Consider the following 21,134-nt stretch of genomic DNA (forward strand, 5'->3'; position numbering starts at 1 on the left):
GAGGAAGAGACTGAGGCCTCCCAAGCAGCAGGCAAGACAGGAAGGGGTGATTGAACCACAGATGGAGCAGGAAGGAAAGGAGGGATAGAAAGCAAGGGATAAACATCACATTTTGGCTTGCAAGGAAGGAGGAATTCAGCAGAGAAAAGCATAGAGATTTGCTGTGAAAATGTAATGGAATTAGTAAGTTTTCACATCATACTCAAAGGGGCTTCTCCTGAGATTGCTTCATTTGAGATCAAGCCAGAACCTAAATTAAAATGAATTCAAAACCAAACCAAACAAACTCTCAGTAAAAGAATGGGTGGGAGAACTAATAAAAGGGTCTCAAGATAAATAGTTACAGCAGGTGAGACAGTAAATTGACAGATTTTAGCCCAACAGTTTTGACAGGTCAGAGGAGCACTGTATTGGGATGCACTTACTCAAGATGCGGGATAAAAGCTAAGAAAGACACATTAACATAGGATAGCAGAAAAGGCAAAAGTTTTCTGACTCATTAGTGCCCTTCCACAAACTCTTGCTCTTGACATCGTCACTGATGCATCTTTTTTCCCTCTTCAGCTACAAGGAAGTTCAAAAGCCACTACTCCAAGGTCTTATGCCCAGAGGATACTGAAGCACCAAGGAGGACTGCAGTCAGCATTAGGATGTCATTCCCAGGCATCAAAATTCTACAATTCCAGCGCTACTGTAAAACCTTATTCAGATGTCACAAAGCACAGTTGTGCCTGGCTGCCTCCCCTTCTCAACCTGCTTTCCTGCTAAAGCAAGATCAACTTTTGCTTCCACCCATCTCTGCCACTTGGTGTCCTAACATTAAACAGCCACAGACTTTGGGGAAGAGCCTACAATAGACATTTGTATGGTAACATTAACACCACTGGCACGGAGAGACAGTCAGTTTGGAACTAACACAGTAACTTTAGTAGTAACAAAGTAGGAAAAAAGTAGCAGGAGAAGCAGAAGCCCATGGTCTTACATGTCTTTAAACAAGTTGGGGAATGCTGCGCACCACCAGTAGGACAAGACAACTAAGGAATAAGACTGAAAAGATGAGATAAAGACAGGTGAGAAACTGCCTCCCATTCAAAACAGTGTTTTGCTTTTCAAGAGCCCCATCTGAATCTACCTGTGGCTCCATGGTCTCTGCAGTTCCACATTCCAAGGCACAATGAAATTTGGTCCAACTCCAAATAACTACATGTTCAACACAAATGGGTGCACTGGCCCCCCATGCTGGAGAAAAATATAGGTATTCAAGCTCCTTGTGAGTCCTAACTACTAAAAAGGAAAAGTCCTAATAACAAACCAAGGTTTTGTCTAACCTTGGCTATTACTGGTGTATCACACCAAAATTGCCACATTCCTTTTTAAGAGCAAATCAACAGCCCCTGCCCTGTTGTATGTTGGTTGGTCTCACCTGACAATCTGACTCAGGAGGAACTGAGGGGTTTCTTGCCTTAAAACTTGGGGAAAGAACACAGAGTAATCAGAGAACCCAGGTCCTAGTAGTACTCTCGATATAATCACATCCCACCTCACTGTGCAGATCTCTGGAGACAAACTACACTCACGAGTACACAGACTTCCTCTGGGGTGAATGGCAGGGTGTGCTTCTGCTTCTTCCAAAAGTATATACAGACATGCAGCTTTCAAGCTCTTTCTCCCTTTGAAAATCCTTACAGTTTGGGCACCAAATAAATTAACAAAAAGAAATGTGAATTGACCACCATTCTTGTTTTCAAAGCTCATGTACAGTTATACTCTGTCCACTAAGAGCTCCTGACAGCTGAAAGCTCTATCACTGAAAAACTATCATGAGATGCGTGCATGATGCTTGGGTGTCAGAGCTGAACAGAATGAATAGGCCACATGTAGTTGGCTCCCATTCAACAAGGAAGATTTTGAAATAAACAGCTATGGGATTTTTCTTTTTTATTTTTTTTTTTTTTTTAGTTAAGCACACACAAACCTGTCTTCAGCTGCTAACCTTAATATATTACTCATTTTCCCTTTCAAATAACGTCATGTTCAAATCCCCAGTGACTGCAGAATATTTACTTGAGGCTGCTACTGCTGGTTTCTCTAGAGCTGTTTATTTTTCCACGCATAAGCTCATTACATCACTCAGTGGTTTTCTTAAAGGTTGTCAGGGTAAGCTGGATACAGGCTGGAATCTCTTGCTAACTAAAACCAAATCACTAAGTAGCACAAATGGATTTGGAGATAACCTAACTCTGGAAATGAGGAACAACCACGGATTCCTCAGTGGGGAGGGGGTGTTCCCAAACAGGCAACCATTAGATTTATTTTATTGGAAGTGGGATACTTTATCAAGTATTTCCCTAGATTAAGAGCTGTAAAAGAGTAACCATTTGGGCTGCTGCAGGCTGGAATAGGTTGGGGGAAGGAGGTAGGAAAGTAGGAGGCTGAAATAGTAAAAGTAGAATAAGAAGACGGTTCCCAGTTATGCTGATTAGAGAATGGCCATTGCAAAGGTCCCATCCGTACCACCTCCTGCTCTGGCAGTGTTAAAAATAAGTAACACATTACAGAGGGCAGTGCTAAATAACAGGATAACTTTGGGGTATCCATGTGTGTGCACACACGGGTGCGCATGTTTGGGGAAGGTGAAAATCAATTCAAAAGAAACAACAAAAATGCTTCTGTCTCAAAATATTATGTTGATCTAGATCTTTTTCACTTGCCCCATAAAGAAAAATTGTCTTTGGAGCTAAAGTCAGACTACTTAGTTTGTAAGTGTAGAAAAAAATCACTTCTCAGCTACTCAACAGTCCAGATGAGATTGGAGCATGGTCATATTTTGGTTCCTGCCTCTGGCTGAGAAGATTTGAACCTGCATCTCACCCTACTGAGAAAGGGATCTAGTTGTCATTTCATTTTTTAAGGTGGTCTGGTGTAACAGCACTAGCAACCCCTCCCAGCAATGCTGCTTTACTTAGCATAGAAAAATTCACTGGCAGAATGCCTGGAGACATATAGGTTCTCAGTCAAATGCTCTAATCACCAGGCTAGAGTCATTCTGCTTTTCCTGATCCCCAGGCTTAATTAGCATTTACACATGCCAAGCAAAACACACATGCTTCAAAACTGAGGACTGTTTCAGGAGAGCCTGTTCTGTTTGTTAACACTACATGGAAGGTGGAACACTCAGATTTCAAATGCAGCTCTGAGATACAGGCTGCATACGCAATGTTGAGTATCACCAGCTCTGAAATGCTCAGCTACCTGACTAATATTGACTAGAGACAATGACAGCAAATTACAGAGCCTATTTGGCTTCATATAGCAATTCTTAAATTCTCCTCATGATTGATATAGTGGTGGTGCTAGCTTTCCAAGATGTCCAGTGTCTATGCTGATTAGAGAGCAGACATGTCCTCTGGCAGCACTATCTACTGGACTTCTCTTCATTGCAAAGGACAGGGCTATTTAACCACTGCAGGGAGGAGAGAGATCGGGTTATGTGTTATAGTATACAAACTCCAAGGAATAGGGCAGGTTTTCAAGAACTCAAGACTAATGAAAAAGAAGAGAAGTAAAAGAAGAGTTAGGATGGATATTGCAAAAAGAAAAATCCTGAGATCAAGTTCAGACAGCAGAGCAGCTTCCCGTAGGAAGAGGTGAAATCTTTATTGCTGAAGGCATTTATGCTACACTAGAAAATGCTGCTCTTCATACAGCACACTCACTAGCCCTAAGGCAGTAGATTAGACGATCTACTAGTCTTTTCTCATCTCTAATTACAGTGATCCTACTAGATTGTTGCAAAAGGATACCAGGCTGTATCTGCCTCAAGACAGTAAGTGAAAGCTCAGAGTGACAACGTAGCTGAGTGAATACCAAACCCAAAAATCCAATCTTGTGCTTGTAAAACTTACCTTAACCCTTTAAAAATAAATGAAAAATCAGAAATGTGCTGAACATTAATATTTCAAGTTAATGGCAAAAAGCAATTAAAAACATCCCCTAATTTTGCACGCCCATTTCGTGACAGCTCTTTTATCATCTTCAGCCAAGACAGACTTGAAGACATTTGAAGAACCTAATTCTAAATTATAATCATCCTCCCCAACTCTCTGTTGTTCAATCCCACCTGCCCTACATATATGACAAGGCATAAACGGAACAAAAGATAACAAACAAGGGTACTAGGCTTCACTGGCTGAAAGAAACAGACTAAAGTAGCCCACACCTAATATCAGATAAACCATAGCCCTAGACAGCATTTCTTGATGACAGTAACTCGGTGTAAGACACAGAGATGGCTGTTTATTTGTATGGCCTAATGTGGAAATTCGGGGCTAAAAATTTGCAACCCAGTCTCTTAATGAGATCCTACAGTAAATAGGTGTCTGCCAGGGCAGTCAGTAAGGCCACACATCTCTTTTGAGATTACTGTAGAAACCACCTCTTATGGCACTCTTGAATCTTCCAGAATATCATTTCTTCTCAATCTGTAGCATGCACTCATAACAATCTTGTTGGAATAACAGAAATGATATCAAAACCAATTGGAAAAAAAAGTAGTGGACAAAAGCAAACTTGGAAAAGGAACGCTTGGATAAACAAAATATATGGTTTACATCAGGCAGCTTCCTGACTAAACACTTGAAAAAAACGACTGCCTTTACAATGTGAAAGCCAGGCTGCTTTGGCACAGTCATGCCAAGAAAGGGTGAGAGGCAGGCTCTCAAATAAAAGATCCTCCTGCTCCCAAGTCCCTTTGCAGCCTCCTAGAACCCAAATCTAGGAACGATTCTTTCCACCACAGCTACCAGGTTTGCTGTGTTAGAAAGAATGGTCTTCAAGATAAGTAGGACCCCTTACATAGGATCTTGATATTAAACTGTCACCTTCAATTGCTCTGTTGTCCCAGCAGATCGTAAAACACAAGCTGCATTTGCTCTCCCATGAAAGACATCCTTAAAGAAGAATGCTGATATGCCTACATCATCTGAAGCTTCTGGATGATCCCCACTGGCAATTCTGACACAGACCACCCTGCTACAAAATCAGTCAGGAGGTGAGGCAACAGAAGACTGTTGCTAAAACTGGGGACTGCGCAACGATGGATATGCTTCTGCGAAGAGCAGTTCTACACTCTGCCACAAAATAATCTCACCTAACCTAGCACTGATTTCACCCTGCAGTTGGGAAGGTTAAGGATACTGCTGAGTGCCACGAATGCTCTCTGGCTAATCTCTAATAAATGGAGTTATTCCCAACAGCTGTTCTAGGCAAATATTGTTTCATAAAATATATGCAATAGTAGCAGCCCCTATTTAAACCTTAGAAGTAAACCTATGGCTTAAGGCAATTGTCTTCTTTTGGTATTTCATCTACCTTTTTATTTCCCCCACTTCAGTTAAAATAGATCAGATAGAAACCATCCTCATCATGAATCCTTAACTTCTCTCTTCAGATTATTCCAGTTTCTAGGGATTTCACTGACTCCACAAAGTTTCACTCCCATCTCCAATCTCAAGTTTTACATCTTAGCTTCACATCTTCCCTCACCCACCCTATTACCCACAAAAATAATCTCAGCATTTATTTAGGTCCAGACATAAGTAACCCACTTGCAGTTGCGACATAACCCAATCTTTTCTCTATCAAAAAATATCCCCTGAAGAGAAGAATCTTGAAGTTGCTAGAAAAGAAGCCCCCTCTGTGTAACTTCTCAACTGCTGAGACCAAAACCACAGCCCAAATCTGAGAGCCAAATGCATTAGTTTATACATCCATGAAAGACTGAAGAACAGCAAACAGAATAAAGATGGCAGCTGGCTGGGATGAATTAAGAGATGAAGAAATTAGAGGTTCCCCAGCTACGGTTTGGGGAAACAGAAACATCCTTCATCACACATAGACTGTGGCCTTTTGGACACAGAAAAGGACACTATCTGAAATTCTCTTACAGTCTTCACTTCAAACCCTGCAACACTGAAAAGCAGCAGGACAGGTACAATGAAAAAAGAATGACACAAGACCAGACTGTGAGGGACTGCAGCCTAGTAGAAAGGAACTATTTTTTTCATTAGAGCATTACCTGAATTCCTTATATTGGAGCTGTTCAATTTGGAATCTTTGATGACCAAGTGCTTAATCCAAAGGGTGGGTGCTGTGATTTCTGAAAGAGAAAAAATAACTGCCTTAAAGAAGCTATAGCAACTAGCGAATACACATAGTTGTTACTCATAGAATGGTTTGGATTGGAAGGGACCTTAAAGCTCATCTAGTTCCAGCCCCCTGCCATGGGCAGAGACACCTTCCACTAGACCAGGTTGCTCAAAGCCCTGTCCAACTTGGCCTTGAACGCTGCCAGGGATGAGGCATCCACAGCTTCTCTGGGCAACCTATGCCAGTGTCTCACCAGCCTCACAGTGAAGGATGTCTTCTTTATATCTAATCTAAACCTACCCTCTGTCAGTTTAAAGCCATTACCCCTTGTCCTATCACTATCTGCCATTGTAAAAAGTCCTTCCTTGTCTTTCCTATAGGCTCCCTTTAGGTACTGGAAGGCTGCTCTATGGTCTCCCTGGAGCCTTCTCTTCTCAGGGCTGAACAACCCAAACTCTCTCAGCCCCTCTTCAAAGAAGACAAGATGTTTGCTACAATCATGCCTTAACTGATCCATCATCTTCATAGAGATTGGCTCATTCCCTAGTTAGGTCTTCCACCTCTTATGAACTACCATTTGTTAATCTTCCACAAGGTTATCTCATTATCTTCCCATTCCAGAAAGTACCTCCCCTCCATCCCCCACCTCTTAAGTTCTCAAGTCTAAAGCCTTTCTCCTTAAGTCTTAGAGATCTCAAAGGGTCAATGTATATATTGGTTTCCACTACAGTATGTACGAAAACCTGATTAAAAACAAGTCAATTCAGACCTTAGATATCACCTTAACAGCTCAAGAAAAGCTGACCACAGTCAGTTCCCTAAAACAAGCAAGAACAAAATCTGAAGTAAATAGGCAAGAAATGAAGATATTTCTGGAAAGACATGAAAGGAAGTCTGTTAAAGAAACAAGTTCTGGTTAGAAAAGCATATCTGATGCACTACAAGCAAGATATCCAAACATATATTTGTGGGGAAAAAGTGCTTAGAGCACCTCCTCTGAAGTGTTACAACCAACTTCAAAATACAGAACCTGCCCTAAGCCACAGAAATGACATAAAATCAGCATTTGATTAGAACTGAGTGGAGCAGTACTCAATACCATGGGCTAGAGTTCCTAAAGGAAAATCTTTGCTTAAAAAAGACATTTTCAGAACTGGTATCTTCTGAAAAATTTTCAGCTTCCACAAGAGCATGCCTTAAGTACTAGATCCTGGAGTTTGTCTTAAGTCCCTCTAAGAAGTTTTTACAAGGGTTTTCCTGCTCCTTTGTTGACACTTACATGGGTCTGATCTGCCAGGGAAAAGCTAGCTGACTACAAGAGCAAGTGATTATACATTACAAAAGCATGAAGGAAAATGAAAGAGAATTTTTCCTTCCTAAATGTTTTCAGCTACATTGATTGGAGGCATTATTGAAATCATGTTCAGGGCATTTTTTCATCTGGAAATATAGGTTTAACATTGATATTCCAGCAGTAGTAAAAGCTTGCTTAACAAAGACTGCCTTATCTGCAGGTTTCACTACACTATTTTATCATCACTTAGCCATGATGTGCTCCTATAAACATATATACCTATATACTTTGGGCCTTTTGAGGGGGAGAACTACATCAAATTAAACATTGGGTGAGAGGTAGGAAGGGGAGAAGCACAAAAGTAGAAAAAGTCCATAAGCCAAAAATGCTAGATCAAAACTCCTAAATCTGGGATGATATTTAGCTCTGACTCTGCACTATATGGACTGGTTATGTCTACAGCTGAAAAAGAAGGGAAAACCAAAGTCAAACATGCCAAAGAATTTTTGGAATACAGGTAAGCAACATAGACTCCTCTGAGCAACAGCTCTGTGGAAAGAGTAGGTTCCCACTGAGTTGAAAGGTGAGGTTTAGAAAAAAGAAGGTATTTGAAGATATTATTCTTCAGGAAACAAAAACAACTTGCAGATTGAAACTAAATAGAGGGTGGATGAAAAGAAGACAGCCTAGAAGTGCAGAAGGGAATGAAACTTTTTTAATTTAAAACTATAGCAAGGACCATTAATAAAATACTGCAAAGAAAAATCTTGTCTTAAGAGGAGATTCACTATAAACATCACCAAGATCTGCATTGTGATGAAGTGAAATAATTTTTAAAGAGATGGCTGCTTTATGATTCAAGCCTTGGACAGGAGAGTTTAAATTATCTGATCTACATTATCTCTGGCACTGCTCTGTTATGCCCTCAGGGAGGATGGTAGGGAGTGGTAAGGGAACTTATTATACCTGAAATGTGAATTTTCATTATCCTCTAATGTAGGTGAAAACATGAGAAAGGTGAACCTTCACCTTGGAGATGCTGACATCCAAGAGGTATCACATATTTCAGGGGCAGCTGAATGCGTTTAATGCTCTTTGAAAAAAGTCAGCCCCTTGTGGATTGAAAGTAGGCACCCAAAAAAAAAGCTTGAAAAGAAATTCCACATTTTTATTGTCCATTCACATTCCTATCAGCTCCATCCTGGTTGCCTGAATTTGAATGCACAGGTTTTCAGAATCCCAGCATCTCTCAAACCCACCGAAATTAAATGGGATTCAGTCTTTAACTCATTTGAACATCTATACACCTGACATGTGCATGGACAACTGTTTTGTCCTTTTCTGTCACCTGACATGTGTCAGACACAAAGTACAAGCCATTCCTCAGGAAGAACTACCCAAGACACTGGGAGAGTATTCTACTGAAGTATCATAACATGTTTGCTCAGATAGAATTAAGGGATTCTTACAGGATGACATCCTAAGGCATCCAGTCCAACCTTCTGCTCCAGACAGGGTCAGCTATAACAACAGACCAGGTTGCTCATGCCTTTAACTAGCACGGAAAGGAAGGACAGAGTATCACCTCCTTGGGCAATCTGTTCCACTGCCTCCTTGTCCTCATGGTGAACTAAGTTTTTCCCTTATATGCAATCCAACCATTTTGTTTCAATTTATGACTGTTGTCTTACACTGTACATTACTGTGAAGAGCCTGGCCCCATCTTCTTAATAAACTTCTCTGTAAGTATTGGAAGGCTGCTATTAGGCCACATTTAAGTCTTCTCTTGGCACAGCTACAGGTTGGGCGGAGAAGAGATTCAAAGTAGCCCTGCAGAGAAGGACTTGGGGGTGCTGGTTGATGAGAAGCTTAACATGAGCTGGCTTCAGTGTGCGCTTGAGCCCAGAAAGCCAATCGTATCCTGGGCTGCATCAAAAGAAGTGTGACCAGCAGGTCGAAGGAGGTTATCCTGCCCCTCTACTCTGCTCTCGTGAGACCTCACTTGGAGTATTGTGTACAGTTCTGGTGTCCTCAACATAAAAAGGACATGGAGCTGTTAGAGCAAGTCCAGAGGAGGGCCACGAGGATGATCAGGGGTTCTGGAGCACCTCCCTTATGAAGACAGGCTGAGAAAGTTGGGGCTGTTCAGCCTGGAGAAGAGAAGCTGCGTGGAGACCTCATAGCAGCCTTCCAGTATCTGAAGGGGGCCTACAAGGATGCTGGGGAGGGACTCTTCATCAGGGACTGGAGTGGTAGGACAAGGGGGAATGGGTTTAAACTTAAACAGGGGAAGTTTACATTAGATATACAGAAGAAGTTCTTTACAGTGAGGGTGGTGAGCCACAGGAATGGGTTGCCCAAGCAAGTTGGGACTGATCCATCCCTGGCAGTGTTCAAGGCCAGGTTGGACAGAGCCTTGGGCAACATAGAATCATAGAATAGTTAGGGTTGGAAAGGACCTTAAGATCATGGTTTAGTGTAATGTGCCCCTGCCCGTGGCAGGGGAGTTGGAACTAGATGATCTTAAGGTCCTTTCCAACCCTACCTATTCTCTGATTCTATACACTTACACTTTTCCTGATGTACCCACTTTAAGCCATTATTGAGGACAGTATGCTTAAAGGTAGAAGATTACACAAACTTTAGTTCAGACCCAGAATGGAGTTTCTTGTGCTTATTGCTACAACCAACACCGAAAACTAGTTAGTCCTATTTAACTAAGAGGGATGACAAAAATACAGAGTGACAAACTTAGCAGAGTTTATTCGTTGATGCATAGCTTAATCTGCCTGTCATATTCTCTTCTCCCAAGTCATGAGGGACACTGCTAAAACAACAGGAAGCCATCACGTTAGTCATTCTCTCTAGAAGTCTAGGAAATAAGGTCTTGCATAATATACTGCAAGATTTGTGAGATGCAATCTTTCATCATACAGTCCAAGTCCATTTATCAAACTTGATTTCACTTGCAAATCAATGCAAAGGTTTTTGATTGAAAATGTTTTTCATAGAAGATAAGATGACTTTTTTTCTTACTCTGCCTGTCGCCAGAAGGACCAGAAAAGATCTGTTCACTGCACCATTTCTCAAGAACTTTGCCCAGGTCATTCATGTGAATGACCAAAATGTTGAGTCTCTCCTAAGGGGGAGCTTGTAAACAGGCTGTATTAACCAGAGCAGCTCACTCCTGTGTTTTATTGGTGCATTGTTTTCTTTGAATATCTATGGGCACCCTCTCAGGGGAAAACTTAAAGGCCAGAAGTTTGTGATTACAAACAGCAAGTTAATACAACATCAGCTTGCTGCCAGGAGGAACTGTCTTTTGATATAAACAAGAGATAGCATGGCTTCAGCTTCCTTTGTTTATTTTAAAATGCTCTTTGCTCTGAGGGCTTTGTTTTGTTTCTCAAAGCTCACAAGAAGATTCTTACAAACCTACAATCACTAAATGAAAGTGACAGGACTACAGCATCTTGCCATTAAATAAGCTTATTTTAGCAACAAAAACCCCCACCCCATCACCTGTTTTTACAAGAAGGCAAGAGTAGGCAGCAGCACCACCTACTCTTGCTCATTAGTCTCCATTTCTGACTTAGATCCAGTTTAAAAACAGTTTCAAATACAACATTCAGGTATGAAAAGGCATAGGTTTTCCCTCACTGCCTTATGGTTCACAGATTCAGGTGGGTCACAGAATGGCTCAGGCTCCAGCCCATAGCTTGACTATAATGGTTGTGGATTTAAAGCTGTAGAAAACTTGCACTACTTCTAAGTAATATGCAAGATATAAGCAGCCTATTCACTACCCAAGGACCACTATGCCCACTGGTATTTATTTTTGTATGTTCAAAAGGCTTGAGCCCTCTGTGATGACAGCCTTTTTATCCTTGTTTCAAGGCTTCCAATGGACTAAGGTCCAATATTCCCTTTCCAAAGTAATATAATCACAAGATTAGCCCATTTGAGAAGGAAACTGCCTTGGTGGGCCATGAATTAAGTGGGCCCAAGACACTGACTTCATTTGCTTAAATAGTATGTGCGTCAATAAAAGTAATTGTTAAATAAAGAAACCTCCCAACAATTTTCTTCCAAGTCAATATTCACAAGCTGTGGTTTAGCACTGCCCTCCCTTTCGTGAAGCTGTAATGCACTGCAGAGATTATTAAACTCCCAGCACTGGTATCATGAGGGTGGAGAGAACAAGGGAATATGGAGAGTTTAAGGAAGTTGCCATGTCTGACCTCATGCACTTTTTTTTTTTTGCTGTGACACCTTTTCCTCCAAGGTTACCTCAGGAATCTCATCAACTGGTGTTATTGTTGGATTCCAAGGAAAAGGGGAGGATATAAAAGGATTAGGGAAAATGCCTGAGGTCCCAAGGGCACTGTGAAATTTGGATAACTTATGAGATTCACTGGCTTTTCTGCTTTGCAGGATAAAGAAAGCATTTGAGCCATAAATCCTTGGGAAAAGGGAGATGGAAGTAGGGTTTTTTGTTATTATTATTTTAAGGGATGTTCTTACCTTCTCCATCGAAAATTGGCTGGGTTTCCATGGTAGGTGTTGGCTTCGAACCGTCATCTGAATTGAGGGTTAAAAAGAATCGAAAAGAAACTACCATTATTGAGGTAAATACTATCTACTCTCCAGTACTGTTGAATGATTGGGATTTGTACATGGCCCGGCCAAGTCCAGAAGAGAGAGAAGACAGACAGAACAAATACAGTTTATACTAACAGAAATAACATTTTACACAGCAAGCATGCATCAAGCAGTATCCTTAGACTTAGGAGAAGCCTCCCACCCTTCCTCCCCTCTCCCTTCCCAAACCATTGGTGTTCATCACCTGGTACTTCCCCCTTGTTGCACTGATCAGGCAATCACTTTTTTAGTTTCAGGTCATACATCCCACAGAGGTCATTTCCTGAGACAGCGGAAGTCTGGAGATTGCTTCCCCACTGTGTCTTTCTCCTTATTCTTTTTGTTCAAGAGAAAATCTCTTCTTCTGGAACTTACCTGTGCAGAAGCTGGCACCAGCATTTACTGCAGAGCTGTTAGAAAGGGATGGTCAACAGCAAATCTTTTTTCTTAAAATGTCTGCATCAAGGCGTTCATTAATTGCAATGCTGTGGCAATACCTTCTAATTGCAAAATCGTGGAAAAAGAACTTTTCTGTCATTCATTTTTTCATGTGCAAGAGCACTCCGTGTCTTCTGACCACAAGCCTTTCATAATTAAAAGTTTAAAACAGAAGAGATACCATAGGAACTACAAATCTCAGTATTTAGACATGGACCACAAGGAAAAGAGTCCAGTTTACACTGTTTGGCTTTGCTTGCCTGTCCATTGTATTATCTACTGCCCCATCTTGGAGTCAGATTGAGCCTAATTTCCTTAGCACTCAGAGGGATCTGGATTTCAATCCAGAACTTGGACACATCTTTACACAGCACTAGAAGAGTGTCATAGCATTAAGTGAGGCAAAACTTTTAACTGGGGACGAGCTAAGTTGGAACAAACTGCAAAGGAAAGCTTTTGTTACACTGCAAGATTAGAAAATAAAATACTGGTGGGATGTAAACTAAGATGAGATTAGCCTAGAATTGCCTTTTTTCTCCCTTGTTTGAATACAGTGACTTTTAAAACTTACAGTTTGTTACAATTGCTTTTTGCATACGTTATGGACAAAGACAACACTAGACATCAGCAAAGTGGGCAGTAAAATGTAAGGTTACACAGCAAAAATCAGTTGGAGGGAGGAGTCCATGCCAGAAAAACCAAGCTTGCTACCATCTCTATGACTACCAGATGCACAGGGCAGACAACATTTGGAGGAAAGGTGCATGGAACAGTCCCTCCTAGAGGTAGCAATAACTGCCCTCAGCCTTCCCTTGTATTAGTTCCTATTACAAAAGTATGAGACCATTACAAGGGGGAAGGAAGGGCAGAGATGGAAAACAGGGGCCTGTAGACTGTTTTTCCACGCATACCTGTATTTGCAGTTTTATAAAGTGAGCAAAAGCCTAAACACTTCTTCCACAGATCATTAATTTTATGCATTTCCACAGAAAATAATCTAACTCACAGAAAGCAAAAAAGTGTGCTGGTAATTCAATTTCAACCTCAGAGATGCACTGAAGGAGGTTGACAGAAACAAGCATGACACCCTGTTGTCATTTTCCCTCTTCCTCATTGTGTTTAGGTCTAACTGCAAGAACAACGAAAAAATTTGGAAGAAAAAAATACTTACGATTTTTCAGTCAACTCGTGTTCAGAGTTTTCCTGTTATTAGGTATTACAAGTAACAAGGATAAGCGGTATTTTTCTTTCAAAGTTTGAACAACTGATTTCTCAGGGGAAGGAAAAAAAAAATCCCCAAATTCTGCTTAATTTACAAGAATGAAGATTTTGCCCTTTAAAGAAATCTTTGAATAATAGTTGCTTTTTGTTTGGGTTTGGTTTTGGTTTTTTTTGTCAGAATAGGCTGCTCTGCTTCTGCAAGATCCCAGAAACCACAGCTAAGGCTTGTTATTTGTTTAGGATGACACTTCACTCTGTAACGAAGCAGTGAGCAGTATGTAATCAACATGGTTGGCTTTACAGATTGAGAAACCAACCGAAAATTACAAAAGATACTTACAGAACAACTGGAAAGGTGAATAATTCTGAAGTTACATAAAATAGGGAGAGATCTGGTATAAAAATTACCAGTATGATAATAAGTTTATTTCTATTGTTCTCATGAATGCTTCTGCACCAAGTAATTACAGAATTGCTTTTCAGATTTAAAGCAGCAACCCAGAAGCCAACAATGGAGAAAAATTAGAAGTGGATCTGAGCCACAGCACTTTATCCAAACCATTATGTGAAATCTGGCAGAACTCAGGATGCTTCAGGTTCAGGGGGGTTCTTTTAGTCTTGTGTGTGTGTTTGTGAAGAGCAGAGGCAATAAGCAATTATAATTTGGGAAGTACATTCTTCTTAAAGAGAATCTTACAGCAGTTTTTGTACAAAGTTAGCCATTAAGTTACAGAAGAGTATTAAACAGTGACGGAATAAATGCAGCAAATAGACAAAAATATCAAACTAACCTTTGAACTGAGGCAGCTGTTTAAGATAATCTCGATAAAATGGCTCTGTGAACCACACAGTCATTTCCTCACTGGGTTACTAAGGCCAAATTGTCACTAAGTCCACACTGTAGCAGCACCCAGTACAGTATTAAGGGTTTTGCAAATAGAAGGAAGTATAATTACTCCCCTGTTGTTCAAGTTAGTACAGTTCTTTCATCACACATACAAGAAAAAATGCAATAGGCAAGAGCCCTGTAATTACATTCACCATATTTCAAAAATCAAAAGCCAGGGATATTTCTGATTATTTTTTTAAAGGTCATGAAATAGTCACGTAAAAGACAAAAATTGCACCTTATTAAAAACACCATGCTCGCTTCCCAGCTGCCAGCTTCTTATTCTGAAACTACCAAATCTATTTCTTAAATTGGAGGATTCTCAGTAGGTCTCAGTGTTTCAAATTAGCTTATGGCAAAAGTTTCACTGCCATTCCTTTTGGGCAGAAGAACAACCCTAATACTTGTCTACCCTCATTTGATTCTTCCTCTCACTCAATACACCATTCATCACATTGAACATTTGTTCCACTGGCCTGTTTGCTCCTGGTAAACAAGGAATAAGTTCTATTTTACATACCTGAAAGTTTTGAACATGTATTTTGTATTCCTTAAAGAAGGAATTATAACATAGAACAGAAAACCAAGCTATTTCAGAGACCTAGGGTCTCCTGTGATATTATAGGAGATGTACAGGATATTGTTACTTTGGAGTCAAAGGTAATGAAGTATGTTCATCAGGTACAATCTATTTTTTTCTTCAAAAAACTATTAAATTCCTTACCTTCAAAAAAGGTATGTAACTGCAATAGTTCTTCGTGCAGAGCATGTCACACAGGGATCAAAGAAGTCAAGTAAGTGCTTCTTAATCCCTCTAGATGGCAATGCTTTCAGATCAGGAACTCACATGGCAGAACCATCAAAGATAATATCCTTGGTGGCAGAATATTCACAGAGCCTTGAAGAAGAGTGCATTGGCATGCTCCTCTACCATATTTTACAACCCAGCATGAATATCCACTTTCTTTTTCTAAGACCGCCACTGAATGCAGACAGCATCACCCAACAGAATACCTCCCAACGGGACACCATTTTAAAGCCAAAAAACTCCTCTCCAGTAATCCTCCTTTTCCCAGGGCACACTTGCAAAACGTGAACCAATTTTTCCGTCTCAACTGACATTAACTTAAAAATTACTTTTTTATCTTATCACTGGTAAGAGTGAAACAGGCAGGTCCAAACAACGCTCCCTAAGCCATTTTCACATTAAGATACCATGGCCACAAATCAGAAGCCCACTTGCACTAATAGTGTCAGAGGCAATGGTTTGTGTTGTATTAGCATGACAATAACTCAGAACAGACTCAGATCAAGTGCTAGTTTGGGCAAGAACACTGTATTCTCCCACTAGGACTCCCCTCCTGTAGCCTTACAGAGTATCTAGCAAGCATCCACATCTGGAATGACTATAGTGTATGCTGGGGTTGACAGACAAGGAGATTCAGTTCATGTGGAAGACAACTGTTAAAGTGATTTTTTACTTGAATGACAGGCACCAAGGCCATGAGCAACTTGAGTTATGTCAGGAGAAAAGTAAACTCCCTAACACTGAAAAAGCATAAATTACTATGGAAAAAAATATGAAGTAGTAACTGCCTGCTACTCTGAATCACTGTTCTTGCCTCAAGCCACCTAAAGGAAGTTGGAGAAAGGGGGTAAGTTACATGATAGAAATAACCTCCCATATCACATATACCCAAGAAAATATACCCACTGCAAAAGTCATCTATATCTTGTATCACCATGTTAACAGACCAAGATCTATAGTTTTTCTAAGCAACCTCAACCTTCTGTACATCACCTGTGTTTTCACTGGAATCCATGAGACAACCTGTAAACATTTCTACCATTTTAAAGTGTGCTAGTGCTTATGGAGTCAACCATCCAGGCCTTGTGCAAAATCTATCTTTTTTGTAAATCTACAGCTTGAGTATCAGTGGTTCCCAGACTTTGAGTCAGCCTGGCAGAATAAGAGGATGACAATTTTAAGTGCATAGCACTACCCTGGGAGGAGGCAGCCTTTTTCCTGTGTCAAGTGGTTCCTTCACTTACCATCATCTGGTTTGGGGTGAGCCATTACTGAGCATAGCTCAAGCTAGACAGGCAATTTTGAGCACAGACAGCCAGGACAATGAGTGAATTCTTAACTTGTCCTGTTCAATGCAGCACAGCCCACCTTTAGTGGGTTTCTCAATCCAACAGGAAGAGAGAATAGTTTTCCTAGGCTTGAGCACTCCTTAAGGACTTAAGTCATATTTACACCTTTTTGTGGCTTTAGTAACCACTCAGATGCAACAAAGACCTGTCGGGTCAACTCAAGTTCCCTGTATCTGTGCAATTCAGATACAGTTTTACAACTTTGACATTCCTGTGTATTACTCCCAGGCTTGGGGGTATTGTTTTAAGTACCAAAAATGAAAATAAATAAATAAATAAATAAAAATGAAACCTGTGCTGTGCTACATGCGGCCTTACACAAAAATACATATTCATTCCAGCAACTTTTATGCAGAGACATATATTGGCAACATAAATGGAGAAAGTTAGCCTTCATGCCAGAAAAAAAATTGAAATTCTTATAATCCAGCCAAATCAAGATAATTTCTTGCCAAGCAGCTGAAATTGAAATGCACCAGTGCAGATAGACTTCCCTGCCAGGTTTTCACACCCCTTTCCATAGAACCATAGAATCATTTAGGTTGGAAAAGACCTTTAAGATCATCAAGTCCAACCACTTCTATATATGGAGATCCCACAGCTGTTAAGAAAAACCCCAACTTTTTAAACTAAATCAGCAAAAGCGAGTTTTCAGTCTTTATGGCCTTCATTTTAAGAAACAGCAACAATGTGCTCCCTTTGGATATAACAGCCCACAAACACTTGGACACGGATCAAAACACTGAAAAGTTTTGCTTAAAAAGGTGAAAATATGCCTGAGTGCTGAACGTGAAAGGGCTCTGTGTGGTTTAAGGAGCTCTTAACTGCAAAGGTTGACTTGTGCTGTCACTGCAGTGATTCTTCCCTTCCTATATCAATTATTCTGTATGCCATACAGATGCAGGCAGTGTTTATTTCAACACTGCATTCCAGGCATCATCCAGATAGGATGAGGAGCCTTCCTCTTCTCCTTCAGGAAGGCATTAGTTCCCCCCCTTTCTTCTCATATCTCCCTCGCAGGTGCATCAACATGAAAAAAGCCACTCAAGCCCCAAGGACTTTGTGGTCCAATGTAGTCAGTGCATTTGTATGGCAGCTCAATTCTTTGCCCTGTAAGAAAGCCTATCCCACGCACAGACAGCTGGAAGTAACTCTGACCCCCGTGACACAATTCAAAGCCTCCTCTGTTTGGCTTTTTGATTTCTGATTGACACATTCACTGCCAGGCGGAGATAAATGCTGCTGGGAGCACAATGTTGATCTGCTCCGACTATTCTTGTGAAGGACTTTTTCAGAATAATAAACAAAAAACATTGGTGTGCTTAAGTGTCTGAATAAAACTGGAGATAGACAGAGAGGGGACGGAGTGCTTTACAGAGGCTGGCAAGTCGATTGAAGAGTTAATTGTCTGGGTGTACAATGAGTTTATTCTGACTGCAAACAAAGAGCTCCCTCTTCCTGGGCCTGGTTCTTCAAAAGCAAACGTGTCAAAAGGGCTCTGAAGCAGCACTCTGTATTAATAGCAATGCTCTAGTCTCTGGGATTCCTTGGTTTTAAAACTGTTGAATCCTAAGATTCAGATAGGCTTTCTCTAAAATCCAAAGTCCTCATTTACTGCTTAAGTTCTCACGATACTTCTACAGCAATTAACCAAAACAAATCTGCCCTCTAACTTCTCATTCTTTGTAGCTTTCAAACAGCTCCTTTTGAAAAATAGAGGCACAGCAAGATATTACCCTTCAGACACAAAGCTCTTCCCCAAAATGAGATCCAGTTTTATATTATTTCAATTATGTATCATTTTAAAGGAGTAAGTTTAACAAAAAAGTGGCCCTGAATGTCTCATACTTGGGAAGATACAGAATCCCATTCCACATCTGGACCTGCATTTCAGAGCTTGCACTATAACAGATCAAACCAACACAATGTCCAAACACACCCCCTGCCTCTGGGAAAGTTCAGATCCAGATTCAGATTCGAACTTTACAGGTTGAACCAAGCCCTATGGTAATTACCACTTAAATACCTGACTCACTTCTATAAGTTATGCAAACCTTTCTGGGGAGAACAAAAAAATTCTACCTAGTTCTGCTGCACGGAGGATAATGCAGCTGAAAACTAAGCCATTATACTTCACCACTTTGATGGCAAAATTCTTAAGGATTTTGGTGCCAATGAAGACAGACACTCACGTTATTCTAGGAACAAGCAGATTCAGCTATGAAGGCTCAGAGAATTAAGCTGGGTTGGTTGTGAACTTTCTAGTGATGCAAATTTGCTTCAGTACTTGCAAAAAGTTGTTGCTTTAACCCACTTGTAGAAATATAGCATTCCAAGTAGTATTTTTCCTCAGGTATACAGGCATGCTTCCAGCAGAAGACAAAGCAAGAACCTTAAAATAATTAAAGCCAGCATTTAGAGCATTCGCCTAATTCAAACTTGAGACTCACCTTTTACTCTTCCCTTTCTCAAGCTAAGATCCCAACTATAGCGCTGTCAACTAATTTGGGAGGACAGCAGGGAGCCACAAGTTTATGTGATTTCTTCTATTCCAGTGAATAATAAATGAGAGGTTCAAAACCATGAGACCTGTGAAATAAGATTTCTTGGTTTTCAGCCAGTTTCTCTCTAAATTGTGAACAGAAAACAGCAGTCAACCAATTTTGTAGACTTGGACAAGCAGCAGCAGTATCTCTCAAGTAGCCTGAATAGAGAACTAATTCAGAACAAGGAACCTGAACAGAGTCTTGCTGTTTTGAACTTAATTAGAATTTTCAGTTCATTTTGGGGCCAAAGTCCAACACAAAGATCTTCTCTTCTATCAAAGCAATTTGTCCATAAGAGATGAGCAGAGAAGCAGATGATCAGATTTCAGACTGGTTAATAGAGCACTGTTAAGGTCAAATACAATGAAGTCTGGATGGAGAAGACTCATCATTCTGCATAGGTTTACCTTTTGCAGTTTTACAGTTTTCAGACTCACAGCCGAATTCCTACTCAAAAGGCAAAACAGGTCTCTTCAAAGATTTGGAAGTAATGGGAAAATAAACACCAAAGGCCATATTTGAACCTTATCTGCTGAAAAGGAGAAGTAGGCAGTAAAGGTCAGGTTAGTCTGAGACCATCTCCAGTTTAGAGTTGCACAAAAAGCTTTATTTTAATCAATATGGAATCTCTCTCAAGATATGAAGGCACTGTCCCCCTTCAGTGCCATCTTCAAAGACTTGTTATTCCCACCCTCCCTCAACACCCCCTAAAGCAGTTTCATTTGTGAAGCTAGACCAAAATCATATGGCATTGTCTTACTTAGAAATACACAGTTGTCATCAACCAGAACCAAACCTTAACTCCTTTGGCTGTGTCCCTAACCCAAAGAGAATGGCAGCTAGCTTGGCAATGGTTTTAATTATCTTAAGTCAAAACCTTCAATTCACTCCCAGAGTGGCTCAAATTGACAGAAGACAAAAAAAAAAAAAAAAAAAAGCTTAAAAAAAAATAACCTGCTTATCATCTATTCAAAGACTCTTGAGGAAGCTGCTAAGATGCAAATCATACATGTTTTTGTTAATCTACCATTTCCATTGTACCAGATTTGACAATTTCTCTCTTTGAGCTCAGTTCCTCCCTTCCCTCCTAGGCAAAGTTTCATAATTCTTTGGAAGAAGGCAGTGTTTTCCTGGTATTGCTGCATCTTTTCTATCCTGCTGCTGTTCCTGCCATCCTGCTGAGATAATAATCAAAAAAGTCATTTCTTAATGACTGTATAAACAATGCAATACTTTTATCTTGAAAAACAGGCATATTCCCAATCTCATGGTGTCAGAACTCATCCTCCTTTGTATTGTTCATATACCTCATGAAATCAGCTAGGCAGCAGCAGGGACTAAAATCCCTCTTTGACCTAGAGTCCATTGTTCCCACTGTACAGCTTGCCTAGAAATGCTACATGTAAATGCATGACATTTACATGTAAACCTGTTTACTTCACAGCAGATTATTTCAGAACATAGCATTTTGCAGTGCAAGCTGCGAGCCCATCCTCACCAGCCATGCAAGTATGGTAAAAAAAACACTCGTTAACTGCTTGTTGAGGAGTGGGAAGTGGAGCAAAGCTCAGAGATTTGATAAGGCTCTGTTTTGGTCATCTGTTAGGTTTGCAGATAGGATTGCAGCCCGCCTGGCATAGCAGATAGATGTTTCACAGCTTCTAGCAATCTTCCACACAGCTAAAGACATGAACCTGCAACCACCACTGAGCACAGCTACTTTCCTTACATACCAGCAGCAATTTCAGTGTCATGAAAAGATCAGCTATAATGACACATTGGAAGGCTATCAGCCCACCTT

The 21,134-nt window shown here is 40.5% G+C and overlaps 1 protein-coding gene across 1 annotated transcript in view; it reads right to left on the minus strand.

Annotated features, from left to right (window-relative positions):
- Positions 1–21,134, minus strand: part of SMOC1 (SPARC related modular calcium binding 1) — an 89,379-nt gene that overhangs the window by 36,024 nt on the left and 32,221 nt on the right. Inside the window, exons 6-7 of the mRNA XM_010024718.1 lie at positions 11,966–12,022; positions 6,077–6,157 (exon numbers count right to left, since the gene is read on the minus strand). Of these exons, the coding sequence (XP_010023020.1) occupies positions 6,077–6,157; positions 11,966–12,022 (138 nt within the window). The remainder of the gene's footprint in view (positions 1–6,076; positions 6,158–11,965; positions 12,023–21,134) is intronic.

The sequence above is a fragment of the Nestor notabilis genome, unplaced genomic scaffold (assembly GCF_000696875.1).
Source record: "Nestor notabilis isolate BGI_N333 unplaced genomic scaffold, ASM69687v1 scaffold272, whole genome shotgun sequence".
Taxonomy (NCBI): domain Eukaryota; kingdom Metazoa; phylum Chordata; class Aves; order Psittaciformes; family Psittacidae; genus Nestor; species Nestor notabilis.